The 15,935-nt window shown below is 44.1% G+C and overlaps 1 protein-coding gene across 1 annotated transcript in view; it reads right to left on the bottom strand.

Annotated features, from left to right (window-relative positions):
- Positions 1-15,935, bottom strand: part of CELSR1 (cadherin EGF LAG seven-pass G-type receptor 1) — a 173,964-nt gene that overhangs the window by 31,420 nt on the left and 126,609 nt on the right. Inside the window, exons 9-18 of the mRNA XM_054084092.1 lie at positions 11,409-11,575; positions 10,197-10,382; positions 9,766-9,879; positions 9,269-9,443; positions 8,404-8,545; positions 6,330-6,450; positions 4,980-5,163; positions 4,051-4,152; positions 2,461-2,555; positions 1,947-2,156 (exon numbers count right to left, since the gene is read on the bottom strand). Of these exons, the coding sequence (XP_053940067.1) occupies positions 1,947-2,156; positions 2,461-2,555; positions 4,051-4,152; positions 4,980-5,163; positions 6,330-6,450; positions 8,404-8,545; positions 9,269-9,443; positions 9,766-9,879; positions 10,197-10,382; positions 11,409-11,575 (1,496 nt within the window). The remainder of the gene's footprint in view (positions 1-1,946; positions 2,157-2,460; positions 2,556-4,050; positions 4,153-4,979; positions 5,164-6,329; positions 6,451-8,403; positions 8,546-9,268; positions 9,444-9,765; positions 9,880-10,196; positions 10,383-11,408; positions 11,576-15,935) is intronic.

Below are 15,935 nucleotides of genomic sequence, written 5' to 3'. Positions count from 1 at the left end.
TAAAATGGAATTTCTAGCTGAGCATCTGCCTCTTCTGCCCTTTCTTACAAGGATATCCAAGAGAACCCTCAGGCTGAATGGAAGAAGATCGCAAGAGTGTTAAATGGCTCAAATGGAAAAGGTGCTAAGAAGTTTTTAATCTTGGAGTACTCATGAATTACACTGTTGTGTCAAAACTTAATTCCTAACTAAGGTAAAATTTGCTTAAATGATGGTAGGAATTAATCACCTCAAGGTCTAAATTAGCCAAGGTAAATATTTGGATACATGTAACCCTTCACTTAGAAGCAGAGGGGAAGATGCTATATTTTCTAAGTATTGTCTGATGATGCAAGCTTGTGTCTGAGATAAAAGATGCTGCCAGTATGACTACCTTTATCAAGGGCAAGAAGCATGTGGTTCCTCAGGAATGCAGGAGACATGTGCTGTACTTGGTACCAGGCCTCCTTGGTGTTTGTGAATGTTATTTATGGTTTTTTATTACCTATTTTTTAGAATTCTACCCGAAACTATTAAAAAAAATAAATTCCTTCTCCGCTTACGCTCCCTCAGCCAAGGACGTTACCCCTTTCTCTCATGAGCTTTACTGATTAGTTTTCAAATACCTGACCTATCCTAAAAATATTCAGGGAGTTCCTGAAAACATTATCTATATGAGCTTAAATGCCAAGTGCAGAGAATAATAAATTAAAGCAGAGGTTTCCAAATCACTTTTTCTGCTTATTGTTCTTGTTTTTATTTAACAGAACTTGCTAAAAATGAAGTTTGTTCTCAAGATCTGAATGGGAGAATTCGTTCACTCCACTGCCTGCAGGCAAAAGTTTGTCAGCACAGTGCCTACTTAGGAAAGGAAAAATTTAATCTCTTAAAATCTGGTGCATCTAGAAGGGAATTTTCTCTGTCACATTTCCTCCTGCTCCCACCTCTCCAAGGATGTCCTCCCCTGGTACCGCTTGGCCTTGCACAGGGTCTCCAAGTTCACTCCGAAGTCTGCCTGACCTGGCTGGTCCTCCTGAAGTACTATAAGTGTAGCATACTTTTAAAGGGAGCCAGACTACCTTTGGCAAGCACAGAGGCCAGTCTTGGCCCATGGAGGGTTGTCCCAAGCATTCCTACACTGCTGCCTGAGCTCTGGGCTCTGCTCGCATAGGTACAGCAGGACATTTTAGACTGAACTCTGTGCTGGTTGGGATCTTGGAAATAGTATCGGTAAGCGTGCAAAACAGCGTCTTGCAGCACACATTGGAACAAGGAGAGCTCTACAAGCCTGACACGGCTTAATCCAACCTTCACATTTTCAGACCACAGAAAACTCCCGACTTCCTCCACATCTTACATTCTTCTGCCACAACTATGTGTTACCGCTAGACGGGGAGGGTGCTACAGCTTGTTCTCTAGACCTTCTCAGGTCTTCGGTAATAACTGGATCTTTCGTGAATGTTCTGACCAGCAGAAGCTCTCTGGCATGCTTTTTTTGTATGTGTCTGCATCACTTTAAAAATATCAGTACAGTGTGGTCTTTCAATGCACCAACTCTTTAATACACATGACCCAAGTGTTTCCAAACCAAATTATAAGAAACCTTCAGAGTGTGTAACTAGTTCAGAGTTCGTTCACTGCACATTTAAATGAAGACTGTCACACTAGGCAGGTTTTCCAACAAAACTGAATATGGTACACAAAGCTACTTTATCCAGGAATAACAGCACATCAATGTGATTATTTTTTCATTTGGGGAATTTTGCTTTTGGTTAACACTATATTTATTATGTGTGTGTATACACAAGCATAACCAACTTCTCATTCTAAATTGAGAAGACTGACTCATTTGTGAAACATATTAAGGAATGATACGATATTTGCTTCACCTTGGTCAATTATCCATTGCCATAGAACTTTCACAGGGAACTATAAGGGCTCAGCACAATATACATTATCTCTCTTACTTCATTGAATTCCACATCCCTCGTGGCTGCCAGGTCAAATCCTTGCTGCTGGCTCTCATACTGGAGGACTCGGATCATCATCTGGTAAGCTGTCCTCACATCATTGCCATACAAGCTTTGTGTGTATTTGGTGGCATTCTGCAGCTCTCTCACGATCCGAATGGTTTTATGTCCATCCAACTTGGTCTCATTGTGGTGCAACTTCTCATTCTGAATCAGAGACAAGAAGTAAGAAAAAACCCAATGATGGATTGCGCTTTTTTTATTCTAGTTACAAAGACAATCATCATTTTGGCACAAAGTTGTTTGATCAGAGCAGTGCTTGTCTTGAGAAAGGGTGGACAGGACAGCTCAGTGGACAAGGCAACTGACAGCCCGAAAAGCACAAGGGTACAGATGGGAAATGAGGGGGTTCAAGGACTTAATCCAAAGATGGAGAGCAGGGATATCAAAATGAAGTCTGAACTGATGATTGTTTATATAATAAAGGCAGAAATGAGAAAACACAACTTACCATGATTTTTAGATCCACAAAAGTGTTGGTGGTGCAATTGAAAAGCTCAGGAGGCAGCCAGCCCCTTTCAATGTTACAATGGCGAACTGCATTTCCTAAAGGAAACAGAGCATTAATGGTAAATAATGTTCTGAATTGTGCTGGATAAATCTTCATAGATCTTAAATTTCCTAGACTTTGTAGATACGCACGTACTTCACTTTCCAGACTGGCATTTCTATCTGACAAAAGTTAAAACCAACTGTTCTTCATGAAACATTTTATCCTGGGCCTTATGGAAAAGTTATGCAAGCTTCAGATTTGCCCAACTGCTCTCAGCCTCACTCCCCTAAAGTTCTCTAATGAATTCAGCAATTTTTTTATACCAAATTTGAAAAAGACCATGTACTTCCTAAATATCTATGAAAACACCCCTGCTCAGATTTCTGTGCAATATCCTATTCTATATAGGAAGGCCTCCCAGATAAATGTCAAAACATGCTAGCACTTTTGCATGCAGCACGGTAAACACTTCAGCCAACATGTATAACTGCCTTTTGCCACTTGAGAATGGTCTGTGAACAGCTTACTGCTTAATTTAGCCTATTACTTTGTATTATTTGTCAAATAATTTTAAAATGTGACTGTTGGCTGTTGATCCTTCACAGTGAAGTGCAAGTTATCACATTCGAAATTTATACTGTCCTAGTTAACTTGAAGTGGATACATATTGCAGGTGTCAATTTTGAAAAAAAAATCATTTTATCTCCTAAAATCCACAGAAACAGAGCTTGAGCGACCACAAATCTTCTGCACACCTACAGGCAGTGACCTCCCCTGGTAATATTTGAGGAAGTCGTATAACCATTTATAACTCATTGAGCCTGAGGAGTGCTCACAGCAGAGAGTTACCAGACTCAGAAATCAGGCAGACATTTCATGTCCCACATAAGAGACTTTGGGAAAGACTGTGAACTCTGTTTTAAAAAGTCTGGTTTGATATTCCAGTAGATAACTGTTTTCAGGGACGTGTGAAAAAGCAGATTGTCATTCGCTTGACACAGCTCATGCACTTCATAAAATACGTTTTTCAGTCATCTGACTTATGCGTTAGAGAAAAGATGTTGGGTGGAAATACAAGTTCTGTTGTAACTCTTAGCTTTATTAGCCTGCAATGCTAGTAAAGCAATCATCACGTAAATGATTTTCCTCATTTTATCTTTGCCCAAAGGAGCTGTTTTGCTAAAGATCTTGTATAAGTCGCTAGAAACCAGAAGTTTCATGTGTAAGAACTGCTTGACAGAGACAAGAGAAAGTTGGACTGTGCTTTTTCGAAAATACCAATATAGAATTCCTGTTCTTTTATACGTATTTATCTGCTGCACTTCTGTATTTATTTTTTGCAACTATTCCAAATTTCTTTTAACAGTTCTTGAGTGTCAGCTAGGTAAACATTCTTGTTTATAACCTGCAGGAGCTATGCTGTAATTCAGACTCAATGACTTAACATCATTCCCTTTGTACATATTTCCCCTACCTTGTACTCCACCCCCCCGCCCAAAAACACCCAACATGCATTTAAACAGTTAATGTTTTAGCCAGGGAACTTACCCACTGATCCCTTAGGACATGGCACAGCAGCTGGCTGGCCAAACTTGGTCTGTGGCCACCAAATACCAGCCTCAAAAGCTTTGGGACAGCCATTATAAATTACTGAAAGCAGAAAATGAAATCATGCAGTTTTTCTGACAAGATAAAAATTACAAAGAGATATATCAATCTGCCTAAAGGACCTTCCTGTAATTTGCAGGCCCCGTGAGGATACGTGCCCTCTGCAGTGCCTTCCAAGCTGTAACCCATCAGCTGCTCCTTATCCAGCAGTGCGGGCAGACACGTACAGGCAGAGGAGAGCTCATGATGATTAGGGCTCTAGATTTTGGCCCTACCTATCCCTGCCTTCTCCTTTATTGTGGGAAAATGTTTCCCCTCCATTTCACCCACACGCTGTGGGATACGGCTGCTGCAGCAGCTTTGTGCTGATCACAGGAGGAGGGAGGGTGGGTGGGTGAGAGGAAAGGCAGGATGAGCAAGACTGGGAAGAAAGCCAGAAAGCACTGTGCACACAGCATAACTTCTGTGGGAAGAAGGTGCAAGGGTTCTTGCCCGCCTCTCCAGCTACAGCACGGCAATGCAACACTCTACGGGCAGATAACTCAGGTTTCAAGCAAAACCCAGATTAGTGTTTTGCTCCACACCCTCCCAACCCAGCTAGCTGTATTTCCATTTGATAAAAATTAAAGAAATATGAGGTTTTTTTCTTTTTTTTTTCCTAGCTCCCACGAGTCATAGCGGCACAGACTTAGGAGGAGAGATGCATGTTTAGGCTGCTGCCTCTGCTGGAGCCACCCCAACGGGCTCACATGCGTCCCAGGATGCACTGCGTGCCTGCTGCTGTGCATCCCACATCTGCCCACTGCTAGCACGTCCTATTCTGCCACTACAGCCCAGCTTATCAGCAGCACTTGCTGGACAGGAGGTACCTTCACAGCCCCTCACAGTAACTTCAGCAAACGGGTTGTCACAGCGGTTGCACTGCCGCCCTATGACACCAGGTTTGCAAGGACACTGTCCCGTCTCCATGTCGCAGGCACGCGTGTGGGAGCCGGATGGGAAGCAGTCACAGGGGTAGCAGGTGTCACTGCTCTGGGGCCTGTAGTAATTTGCCTAGAAGAAAACAAAATGATAGACATGAGGTATTTGACTTGTATTCCAAATGGCTTGTGTTTCTGAAATCCTGCTCTAGTAGCATGTGCACCGTGAAAGGGCTAATTTTGAAAAGCGGAGTATAATAATGTTATTACTATTAACGGAACACGTAAAAGCTACCAGAAGTGTGCTGTGTTAGCCCCAGTAAAGTAAAGAAGCAGAGCTGAGCACTGAGGGGATGGCTGGGCTGCCCTGTGCCCCAGCGACCGGGGGTTTGGACCTTCATTTGCAGTGGAGGCAGAGGGCCCATATTACTCCTCATGTAACTTGCTGCCAGTGCGCAGCAAATGTGTTCTTGGAGCATTTACAATATTTTCCGCTTTGCAATTCCACTCCTGTATGGCACGAGCAAGCCATAAACTTCTTGCACCATCCATTTTTGCAGGGAGCAACCAATGATCACGTATTCAAATCGCATTTGTAAATGCTTTTGATCTGAGGCATTACACGATTACACAAGAGCATGCTGCTGGCACCCCACTGACTCGATTTAACGCAACAGTAGCTGCGTGTCCTGCTGGCATTTCGGAAAGGACTAGTGGGTCAGATTTGCTGCTGCCAGTTTGCACAGGCACAGCTCCTCTGATGTCATTCAAGCCTATTGTAAAACCTGTTGTGAGAAGTCCTTTGTAAAACCTTCAGGATGGAGTCGCCTCCCCTCCCACATCCCCCATCTGCTCTGAGGAAAGCATTTAGACTCTCGTATTATTTACCTCCCTCCAGCTGCTAGGCCTTTTACTGGCCATTGCACAGCGGAGAGCTTCACTCAGCTGTCCCAAGCTGTTCCACGGCTATTACTCACTTGTGGTATACAAAATACCACTGGCACTCCTTTGCGCCCAGGTCTGATCTCCTCGATAAACTAGGTTGTACTTAGCGAGATCAGAGCCAAGCTTTCATCCTCTCAGTCGAAAGATAAGAGCTGCATAATATGATTTTGTGAAAAGCGGTGCCAGCAAAATGATTTAGGTAAAGATTAACTACACTGCGCACATAAATATGCATGATACAAAGAACAATTGTGTGTACTTTGTCTCAGATACTCACTTCTTCTAGTTAACTAGTGGTACAATTACTTTTTAAACTAAATACATTTTTACTTAAAACTGGCTTCTTTTGCTTACCTTGCAGCGGCATTCTCCGTTGGTCTTATTGCAATCAGAATCAAACCCTTTACTAGTTTCACAATTACACGGACCACAGATGGGATTTCCCCACCAGCCTCTGGGACAAGGCAGGTCATTCCTATTAAAAAAAAATCAAATTGAAAGAAAGATATTTTAAGCTTCCTTTTAAGAGGTAGGGAAAAACGGTTTTGGGCCAAATCTGCACTCAGCTCCATCAGGTTCTGGAACGTAATGCATTTCAGCCAACAAGCAATACATATACATTTACACGTACACTGTAATAAAAGAAATAAAGATTATCAGTGCTTATAAAACCCTAGAGGGAAAGCTTCTCTAAATTTTTTCAAGATCAGCTCCTCTATGTAAGGTGTATACATCTGCCCTCCTTCCTCTAGAAGAGGGTGGTGGGGCCCACACTGCCTAGTAGAAACAGTTCCAGCCCCACCAGCCCCAGTCGCCTGCCAAGGAAAGCACTGACCGTGGAAGGCTGGAGAGCCTGTGTTGTGCTGAGCAGCACTTCAACAGCTCAGGCAACTGCAGGCAGTGCTAAGCCCATGCCCTGGTTTATGTACCACCATAACCAGCCTTAGGACACAGCTCCCCATGACTTCATATCCCATGGGATTTTGTCCCAGCCCTGGCATGGGCAGCAGTGCTTGTTCAGCCTGCAGGGACACCAGCTCAGATGCAATGCTGGCTGCACGCTCACCCTATGAAGAAAAGTCACTGCTTTCTGCCAACCTGCCTTTCTCATCATGGGCTCTGAAAAGCCCCTCTCTGCCACAGAGAAGGAAGAGGAGGACACACGTGGTTGGGGACATGGAAGAGGGAAGGGTGGCAGCTTTGATCCAGGCTGTGAATCAAAGACTATGGTTCAGATCACAAGTGAAGCAGTAGAGCCGGTTGGAGGCTGTGCAGCAACCCAAAAGCTGCATCTGCTGAAGGACAACCCTTGTTTTCACTAGTCTGTTTCTTCTGGGTGAGCTCAGCAGGTTTGTCCCACAGATGCCTCACACTACTGTTCACAAAGAGAACTTTGGGAAGGGAGGAGGGCAATGATCAAAGTCTCTGCTATCTGGAAGTCTTTGTCAAGCAATAGTCTGAAGGATGACACTGTTGAGTCTGTGACCAGCATAATGCACAAGGAATCCTCTCCCTGCTGTTCATTTTAGGAAAGAAAAGCTGTTTGCTGTCCGTTTCAAAGACCACACCAAATTTTGTTTACAGTAATTGCCAGATTTGTACTTCTATGCTATATAATATGAAAAAGCATAATGTGGCACTTGACATGATGTCAGCAAATAATGACACAGGACAAAAATCTCTGCGTTGCTAATCCAGAGGAATGGAAGATGAACCTAGGAAAAGCACAGCCAACATTTGCAAGCCCACACAACAAAAGGCAGAGGAAGAAGCTTGCAGTTTTCAAAGGGAAGGAAACATCACATGAGCAGTTTCTAAATGGGCAGACAAATGCACTCCATTTGCACATCATGAATTGCCCACATTACAGTAAATCAAAGTGCTGTCTCTGGGGTAAAAGGAGGCGGTTTTCTGAATGCTTATCTGACACCAGGAAGCTGGTGACAAGGGAATCAGCCCATTTTCCCCACATAGCAACAGGACATAGGCCCCCCCATCTCAAAGAGATGGCTTTTTGCCAGTCCAGGGACTGAAACCAAACTGCAAAGCCATTTTATCTGGCCACAGGCCACGTAACTGGGTGCATCACTCTGTGTGTGTGCTGGGGGAGCTGAAGGAGAGACAGAGAACAAACTCGGGCCAAGCCCACCACAAGGTACAGGTCAGATGCAGTGCTGCATAACGCAGAACAACTGGTCTAGCCCCTGAGCTCCTCCTGAAGAAAAATGGTCCCAGAGTACATAGAAGTTTTACTGGCCTCTGGGAAGAGAGCTCAGGAGTGCCAAAGGGCAGGGAGCCTGCAAATATGAACACTCAAATTGTAACAGGAAAGCTAACCAAAGCAGAAAAGGACGCAGGAGGACTGCTGCCTGAGGAGAAGAGGTATCTGGAAAGGTCAAGAAACCAAGAACAAAACTAATTCTCTTACTTGCTCTCGCAGTACTGTCCATAGTAGCTTTGTCCACATTCGCAGGTGTAGCCATGGGATGAGCTAGGTTTGTGCACACACGTGGAGACATGCTCACATGGGTTCAAGTTACATACATCAACACAGTCTCTTCCAAAGTACCCTGGGGAGACAAGGTCATAAAAGTACTGCAAATATTGTAATTTATGATTTGCATGTCTCCAAAAGACCATATATTTTAAGCTCATACACTAACAACACATCTTCAATAATCAGTAGATTCCTCCTGAGATACTGTTAGAAAGAAAGTACTCTTTTCCCCCTCAGCAAAAAAGATAGTGGGCTATTCCTTTTGACAATCTGTTAACATGCTTGAGGCACCTCTGTGCTTTTGGTTTCCAGCCTCATATTTGGGGCATGTGTTACAAATAGTTTTGTATTCTCTCCCTGTGTGTATGGGAGGTGACTGTGCTGGGTGCTGACAGCATGTGCTGGTTACATGCACCAAAACAGAGAAAACATTCAAAGTATCTCGATTAGGATGCAGGGTGTGAGACTGAAATCCAACAGAAAAGGCTGGGAAAGAAGGAGAAAAAAAAAAAAAAGAAAATGTTCAAAAAGAAAAGGGGAGGTGCATAGAAAGAGCCCTTTGGACCAGAAATGGTCTTTCAGCTTGGTAGATACATTGACTAGAACTGATGATCCTTAGTCCATGACTGCAGTTTCAAGTGTGCTATGGCAAGACTGAGAAAGATAACACTGACTGGAAGAGGAAGAACCAGAAGATGAGCACTTTGCAAGACTGCTGCTGTTGCTGCTCTTCTGATGAGCGCATGAAGATGTGATCTAGCCCCTGGATGAGTGCACAGGATGGTCATTGGGTTACCTGGATCACAGATACAGGAGTAGCTGTCCCAGTCATCGCTGCAGTAGCTGTGCTGGGGACACGGGTTGGAATCACAGGGATTATCAATTTCACAGCCATCCTTCACGTTGATCTTGATAGCCTGTTTCATGTTGAGTGTAGCTGTATTTGTAGATGTCTCTCCCATTCTTACTCCCTTGTGACAAAAGACAATTATTTTTAAATTAGCCTTCATTCAGAATACAGTACTATGTGTTTCACTACTTCCATTAATACACGAGGCTATGTTTTAAAGAAATAACACCTGATAAGCCAAATCTAGATTTTTTTGAAATGCTGTTCCCCTGTGAGACAAGATTTGTACCTGGGAAAGTGGCTGTATATTAATATTTGGATCCTTAGGTATTTTGATAGAGAAAATAGAAATGTTCAGGGATGAATGAAAAAGAAAACTCCACATAATCACACGGTATTTTCTTACAAGTTCAAAGTTCATTGCTACACTTTTCATTCCATACCTGCATACAGCCATAAAATCCCTGCTGAACAGAGATTTGGTCTCCAGAGACACCTCCCACAATGATGCTTTTCATTTTCAGTCCAGGTAGTTGATTTCCAATCTGCACAGTGCTCTGTTGACGAAAAGGACAGTCCATAAGAACTACCCTCCTCTGCAACACAGACAGTCTACCTTCTCTAGTGATGAAGTCAAGCAGCAACCGAGAGCAGATTACAGAAAAAATATCAAAGCAGTGAGGAGCTAGACATCTGAATGTGGCTTTTCAGACTTGTTCAAAATCTTATCATTAGGCATAATAAATTAATGTAACTTCATTAGGCACAAATCACTGCAGAACATGGCTCACAGTATTTGTCCACAATCTTTATCCTACTTTCTCCTAAAAACTTTTCTGTAGTGCTTAGTGGCAAAGCTATGATGCTGCCTTACCTGGTACATCCCATAGTCCAAGGACATGACTGCAAGATACTTAATGTCTTTACCATCTTTAGCGCTCTTCAGCTCTATTAATAAATGATGCCACTCCCCATCACTGACTCGCAACTGGTTCATCTTCAAACTAGCAACCTGGCTTAGGCCACTATACACTTCAAACTGCAAGTAGTTGTTCAGTATCTGTTGAAGAAAAAAACATGTCTATTTTTTGCTATGTATTTGTATGTGATGTGAAAGGGTAAGATAATAACATTTCCTAAGACAAGTCCAAAGTGAAAAAAGCCCAAACAGTAAAGAAAGGAACACTTGCAATAACTTCTCATTATAAGTTTGGACACTGGGACTCTAACTTCCTCTACTGACAAAAAAATACCAAACACTCAAAAAATCAAGAGACATTTTTTTCACCTAAATTAAAGTATACTACTACTTTTGTTTAAAAAAATATTCTTAAAACAACAGTGCTGGGTTTGGGTAGGGTCGAGTTAATTTTTTTCATAGTAGCTGGTACATGGCTATGTTTTAGATTTGTGACCAAAACAGCATCAATAATACAGGGATTTTCATTACTGCCGAAAAGTGCTTACACAGAGTCAGTCTTTTCTGCTTCTCACCCCACCCCACTATTGGGGCGGCTGGGGATGCACAAGAAGCTGGGAGGAGGCACAGCTGACCCCACCTGACCACCACATGAAGTCATGCTCATCAATAAAACCAGGGGAAGGTTGGCCAAGGGGCCACTGCGCAGTGATTGGTTGGGCATAGGTAGGTTGGTAGGGAACAATTATTTTTCATTTGCATCACTTGTCTTTCTTGGGGTTTATTTCTCTCTCTTTGTTATTTGCCTTTTAATTACATTATCATTATATTTTATTTCTATCATGAAACTGTTCTTACCTCAACCTATGAGTTTTCTCACTTTTACCCTTCCAATTCTCTTCTTCTCATGCTGCTGGCAGGAGGAAGTGAGCCAGCAGCTGTGTGGTGCTTAGTTGCTGGCTGAGGTTGAACCACGACACCAACAAATCTGAATTTTACAATGATCTTTTATTACTGCTTTTTTGATCTTTGCAAAAGACTGAAGAAATAATTTGTATTTATTGATGTGCATTTAGCTGGGTGGATGGAATGTATGTGGGCTTCCACCGATGGAAATGGGGGATAATTCCCTAGTTCTTTTCTAACCAAAGGCAGCCACATTTTTACCTGAATGTTGATCTTGGATGCAGCCCCAGCATTGGCTTGCATTAACATGCCACTGACTTTCCGGGTTCTAAACATCAGCCCAATGTACCACGGTACAGAGATGGTAATGTCAAGGTCACTCCAAATGATAATGCTTTCACCACTGAAACGCTGAGGAGAAGGCATTGCTGTAAATCAAAAGACAGGAGAGAAACAGTTGATATCCTTCAGGACAAAGGTTAAGAGGAGAAATGACACTGTATAGCAGTGATGGTGCAAGGTAGGCTAGTCCCTCTTCCACTGAAGTATTTTTCCTCTACTATAAAGAGTCAGTCTAGCGGAGTTACTATGAACCAGCTGATAGTACCGTAAACTCACAAACTATCCTTACTGTGGGGTAGGTACCTTGTTTCAGTGCATGCACTCCAAGGAAGCATCTCCACACTGCTATGGTGTTACACAGGCAAGAGATGTTCCTAGAAAGGTAAACTAAGGATCTCTACTGTTCTGCTGATGAGTGGGTGGACAGAGCAGGAAGTACGAGGGCAACACTTGCTGCAGATGTTTTCAACATAGCCTTGATTACCTGCTTCAAATTAACAGATTAAACACAGAGGAAAAAAGCTGGCAGGCAGCAGGATATACTAATTAATTATAAATACTCCTACTCCGGAGCTGGATTATTCAGCTGTCTCAGCTATGCAGCCTTTTCACAGGGAGAAAGATCGTGTGGAATTGCCTAAATCATCTGTCTTAAATAGCTTGAGGTGACAGCTGAAGTGTTGCCCTCCTTTCAAACCTTGCACGAATGCAGCTCCTACAGAGAGACACTGATGATAACCTACAATGAAAAGCACATTGCTAAAGGAAAATAAGGCAATATCCATCCTTTGAACTCATAAAGTAGCTACCTGGGATAACAGGAGCTACAGTAACATGTATTAGTTGATCCCACTGATTAGAAGCACAAATTAAGCTATGGGACCTCTATGATATTTGTAGCATGTCATATGGCACTTCCACCACGCGTGGAACCTTGTAGTAGGATCCACAGTCAGCCCCTGCCCGGTGTCCTCATTCGTGGACATGCTGGTGAAGTTCATGGCAGCTTTTTGCAAGCGGAAGCAGGCTTTGGAGACTGGGTGCAACCGCCACAGATTGGCACCTAGTGTTGTATCTCCTTATGCACTGAGGCCGTGTGAATGGGCAGTGAGATGACATGACTTAAATCTCTTTCCTTGTTTGCTCCACACTACCATATCTGCTGACCCTTCTGGATTTTCTTGTAGTAAGAGAGATCATGTACATACAAACATGTACGTGCTACTTTAAAACGGATAAAAGAGGGATGACATCATTGCAGAAATGGAGTCAGGTTCGTATGAAGTTGCATTCCTTGGAAGAAAAAAACCTCAAACCCTAAATTCTAATATCTTTGATTTGCTGGTCTCTATAAGGGTAAAGGCTGTGTGTGGGAGTGTGCAGGGGTTGGAGGAAAGTGCTGTCTGTAAGACATTCAGCTTCCTTTTTGTAAGAAACAAGATGTTAGTGACTAGTAGACTACTGCCGCCAAGCTAGAGGTGTAACTTGACTTGTCTTTCTCCAAGATGTGGTTACTCAACCACCTCACCCTGGGGTAAGTGCAGGCAGCTCCTGTCCCTCCTGCTTCAGGCTGTGATCTCCCCCTTGCAGTCACACTCAATCCTCCAAGACTGCCAGTGGGGCCATGTGCTAGAACAACTGAAACTTAGCCTGCTCTTGAAACCCAGACAGCGATTTATTGGTTTGCCACCAGACACAGATGTTCCCAGCTTGCTTAAAACTTGAATCAGGTGCTCAATCTCTGGCTGTCTGGGCCACGGCACAATTCATCAGCCCGCATTGCACCACATCTATGTAAAAGTAACTGGGACATCAGTGTAGAGCACCATCATTTCCTCCTTTGCAAAAGTCAGCCCTCTCCTTCCTCCTGTACCATGCTGACCTTCACATTAACCTCAACTCCCAACTTCTTTGCTACTGGTTTTCTACCCCATTTGCTCCGATTTTTAAGCCTGCCTGCCTCTGGAGAGCAGAGCCAGGATGCAAACTTTGTGGGCTTCCCACCTGCTGGAGGCTAGGAATTCTGTTTGCAAGTGTTTCAGCTTAGCTCCTGGGAAAGCTGGACTATCATGGCAATTAACCACCTTCTTCCTTTTCTCACTGGTGGTGACTTTCAGTGATTGCAAATACCATTCCCTTCCCACACCTCCTCCCAACTCCCCTCCCTTCCCCGGGGCCAGGGTGCACCCTTCCCTACTAGTAAAACAGAAATCCTCATCCATCAGCCTCCTCTGACCTCCCTTCCTCCAAGCCCTTCCCCGTGCCTGGGACTCATGGTCTCCATGGAGGGGCTGGTGGCCACATCTGATGTACCCACACAGGACCCGACTACCCCTGTCACCACAGAGGCACGGGCTTCCAATCACAGTATCTCCCTGCCATCAGTGACGCAGTGATGCAAACTAATGGTTTTCTCAGGGTTTGTCACTTTGAAGAGCTGCCTGTGTGTCTACAGACACTTCTAAAGGCACCTATATTTAAAAAAACATCAAGAAAGACATGAGGACTATTCACTGTGGAGGCAGAAGGGCTGGAGAAACACACTGCCGACACTGGGATTTCACTTCCAGTTTGAGTGTAGGACATGTGACTGCTTATGTTTTGGTGCACACCTGTGGTGTTCAGCCCAAGGCCAGCAAAATGACATCAGCCAGCCAAGAGTGAATCGGGAACAGCTGCTAGATCTTCTTCACAGCATTGCAGCAGCTCAGTTTTTTAAAGAATTAAACTACAACAAAGGTGAAAATAATTTTCCTCTAATTTTATCTCCCTTGTATATGTCAAGCAGAAAGAGCTGCCAGAAAGTACAGTCAGACGGTCTTAGGAGCGTGGTGAAGTTAAAACACCCCATCCTCACTAGTGCAGACCAGGTACCAGAGTTTCTGAAGAGTGGGCAGTTGAAAAAGTTGAATTCTTGACCTGTCAAAGCCATTGCTGACTGTGAACTGTAAGCAGATCCAGCACTCCCAAAGGGATTGAAGAAATGCATCAGCCAATCACTCTTACAAAAGAACGCAAGTATTGCAGCTAAGACTTTTTAACAAATAGCTGCCTAATAATAGCTAATGCTGTTTGGATCATATCTGAGCACCCAAATGAGCAACCTGAAAGCCAGGAGTATCACATCAGTGATTCCTCCTGATTTTAACTTAAGGATCCTGAAAAAAAGTCTTTTCTTTCTTGGCTTGCAATTTTTCCTTAGGGACACTTTGCCCCACAAACAAAACTGAAGAAGGAAGCAGCCTGCTGTGCTGAAACTATAAAAAAACCCCACAAATTGAGGCACCAGCAAGAACACAGGGTTACCAAATGACAAAGGGGACACGCAGGAATGAAATGCACTGGACGCTGCTGGCGGGCGTAATGACGACAATGACAGCAATGCTGTGGTTGTCGTCACCTGTATTACTTGAACTTTAAACTAATTTCCAGTGATGGCTATAGGGCAGCTAGAATCACAGAATCATAGAATAGTTAGGGTTGGAAGGGACCTTAAAGATCATCTAGTTCCAACCCCTCTGCCATGGGCAGGGACACATCCCACTAGATCAGACTGCCCAAGGCCCCATCCAACCTGGCCTTGAACACCTCCAGGGACGGGGTAGCCACAACCTCCCTGGGCAACCTGTGCCAGTGTCTCACCACTCTCATGGTGAAGAAATTCTTCCTAATGTCCAGTCTAAATCTGCCCCTCTCCAGTTTATACCTGTTCCCTCTCGTCCTATCCCCACAAGCCTTTACAAATAGCCCCTCTCCAGCTTTCCTGTAGGCCCTTTCAGGTACTGGAAGGTCGCTATAAGATCTCCTGTGAGCCTTCTCTTCTCCAGGCTGAACAAGCCCAACTCTCTCAGCCTGTCCTTGCATGGAAGGTGCTCCATCCCTCCGATCATCTTCATAGCCCTCCTCTGGACCCATTCCAACAGCTCCATATCCTTCTTATGTTGAGGATTCCAGAACTGGACACGGTATTCCAGATAAGGTCTCACAAGATAGGACTAGAGGGGCAGAATCACTTCCCTTGACCTGCTGGCTGCGCTTCTTTTGATGCAGCCCAGGATACGGTTGGCCTTCTGGGCTGCGAGCACATGTTGCTAGCTCATGTTGAGCTTCTCATCGACCAGCACCTCCAAGTCCTTCTCTGCAGGGCTGCTCTGAAGCACATCATCTCCCATCACATACTGAAAACCGGGATTCCTCTGACCCAGGTGCAGGACCTTACACTCAGCATTGTTGAACCTCATAAGGTTCTCAGAGGCCCACTTCTCCAGTCTGTCCAGGTCCTTCTGAATGACATCCCGTCCTTCCGGTGTGGCAACTACACCACTCAGCTTGGTGTCATCCACAAACTTGCTGAGGGTGCACTCAATCTCACTGTCAATAACATTGATAAAGATATTGAACAGCACCGGTCCCAGTACAGACCCCTGAGGGACACCACTTGTCACG

The sequence above is a fragment of the Cuculus canorus genome, chromosome 1 (assembly GCF_017976375.1).
Source record: "Cuculus canorus isolate bCucCan1 chromosome 1, bCucCan1.pri, whole genome shotgun sequence".
Classification (NCBI taxonomy): Eukaryota; Metazoa; Chordata; class Aves; order Cuculiformes; family Cuculidae; genus Cuculus; species Cuculus canorus.
Note: the sequence above shows the minus strand (reverse complement) of the source record. Positions and strands in the feature narration are given on the sequence as shown.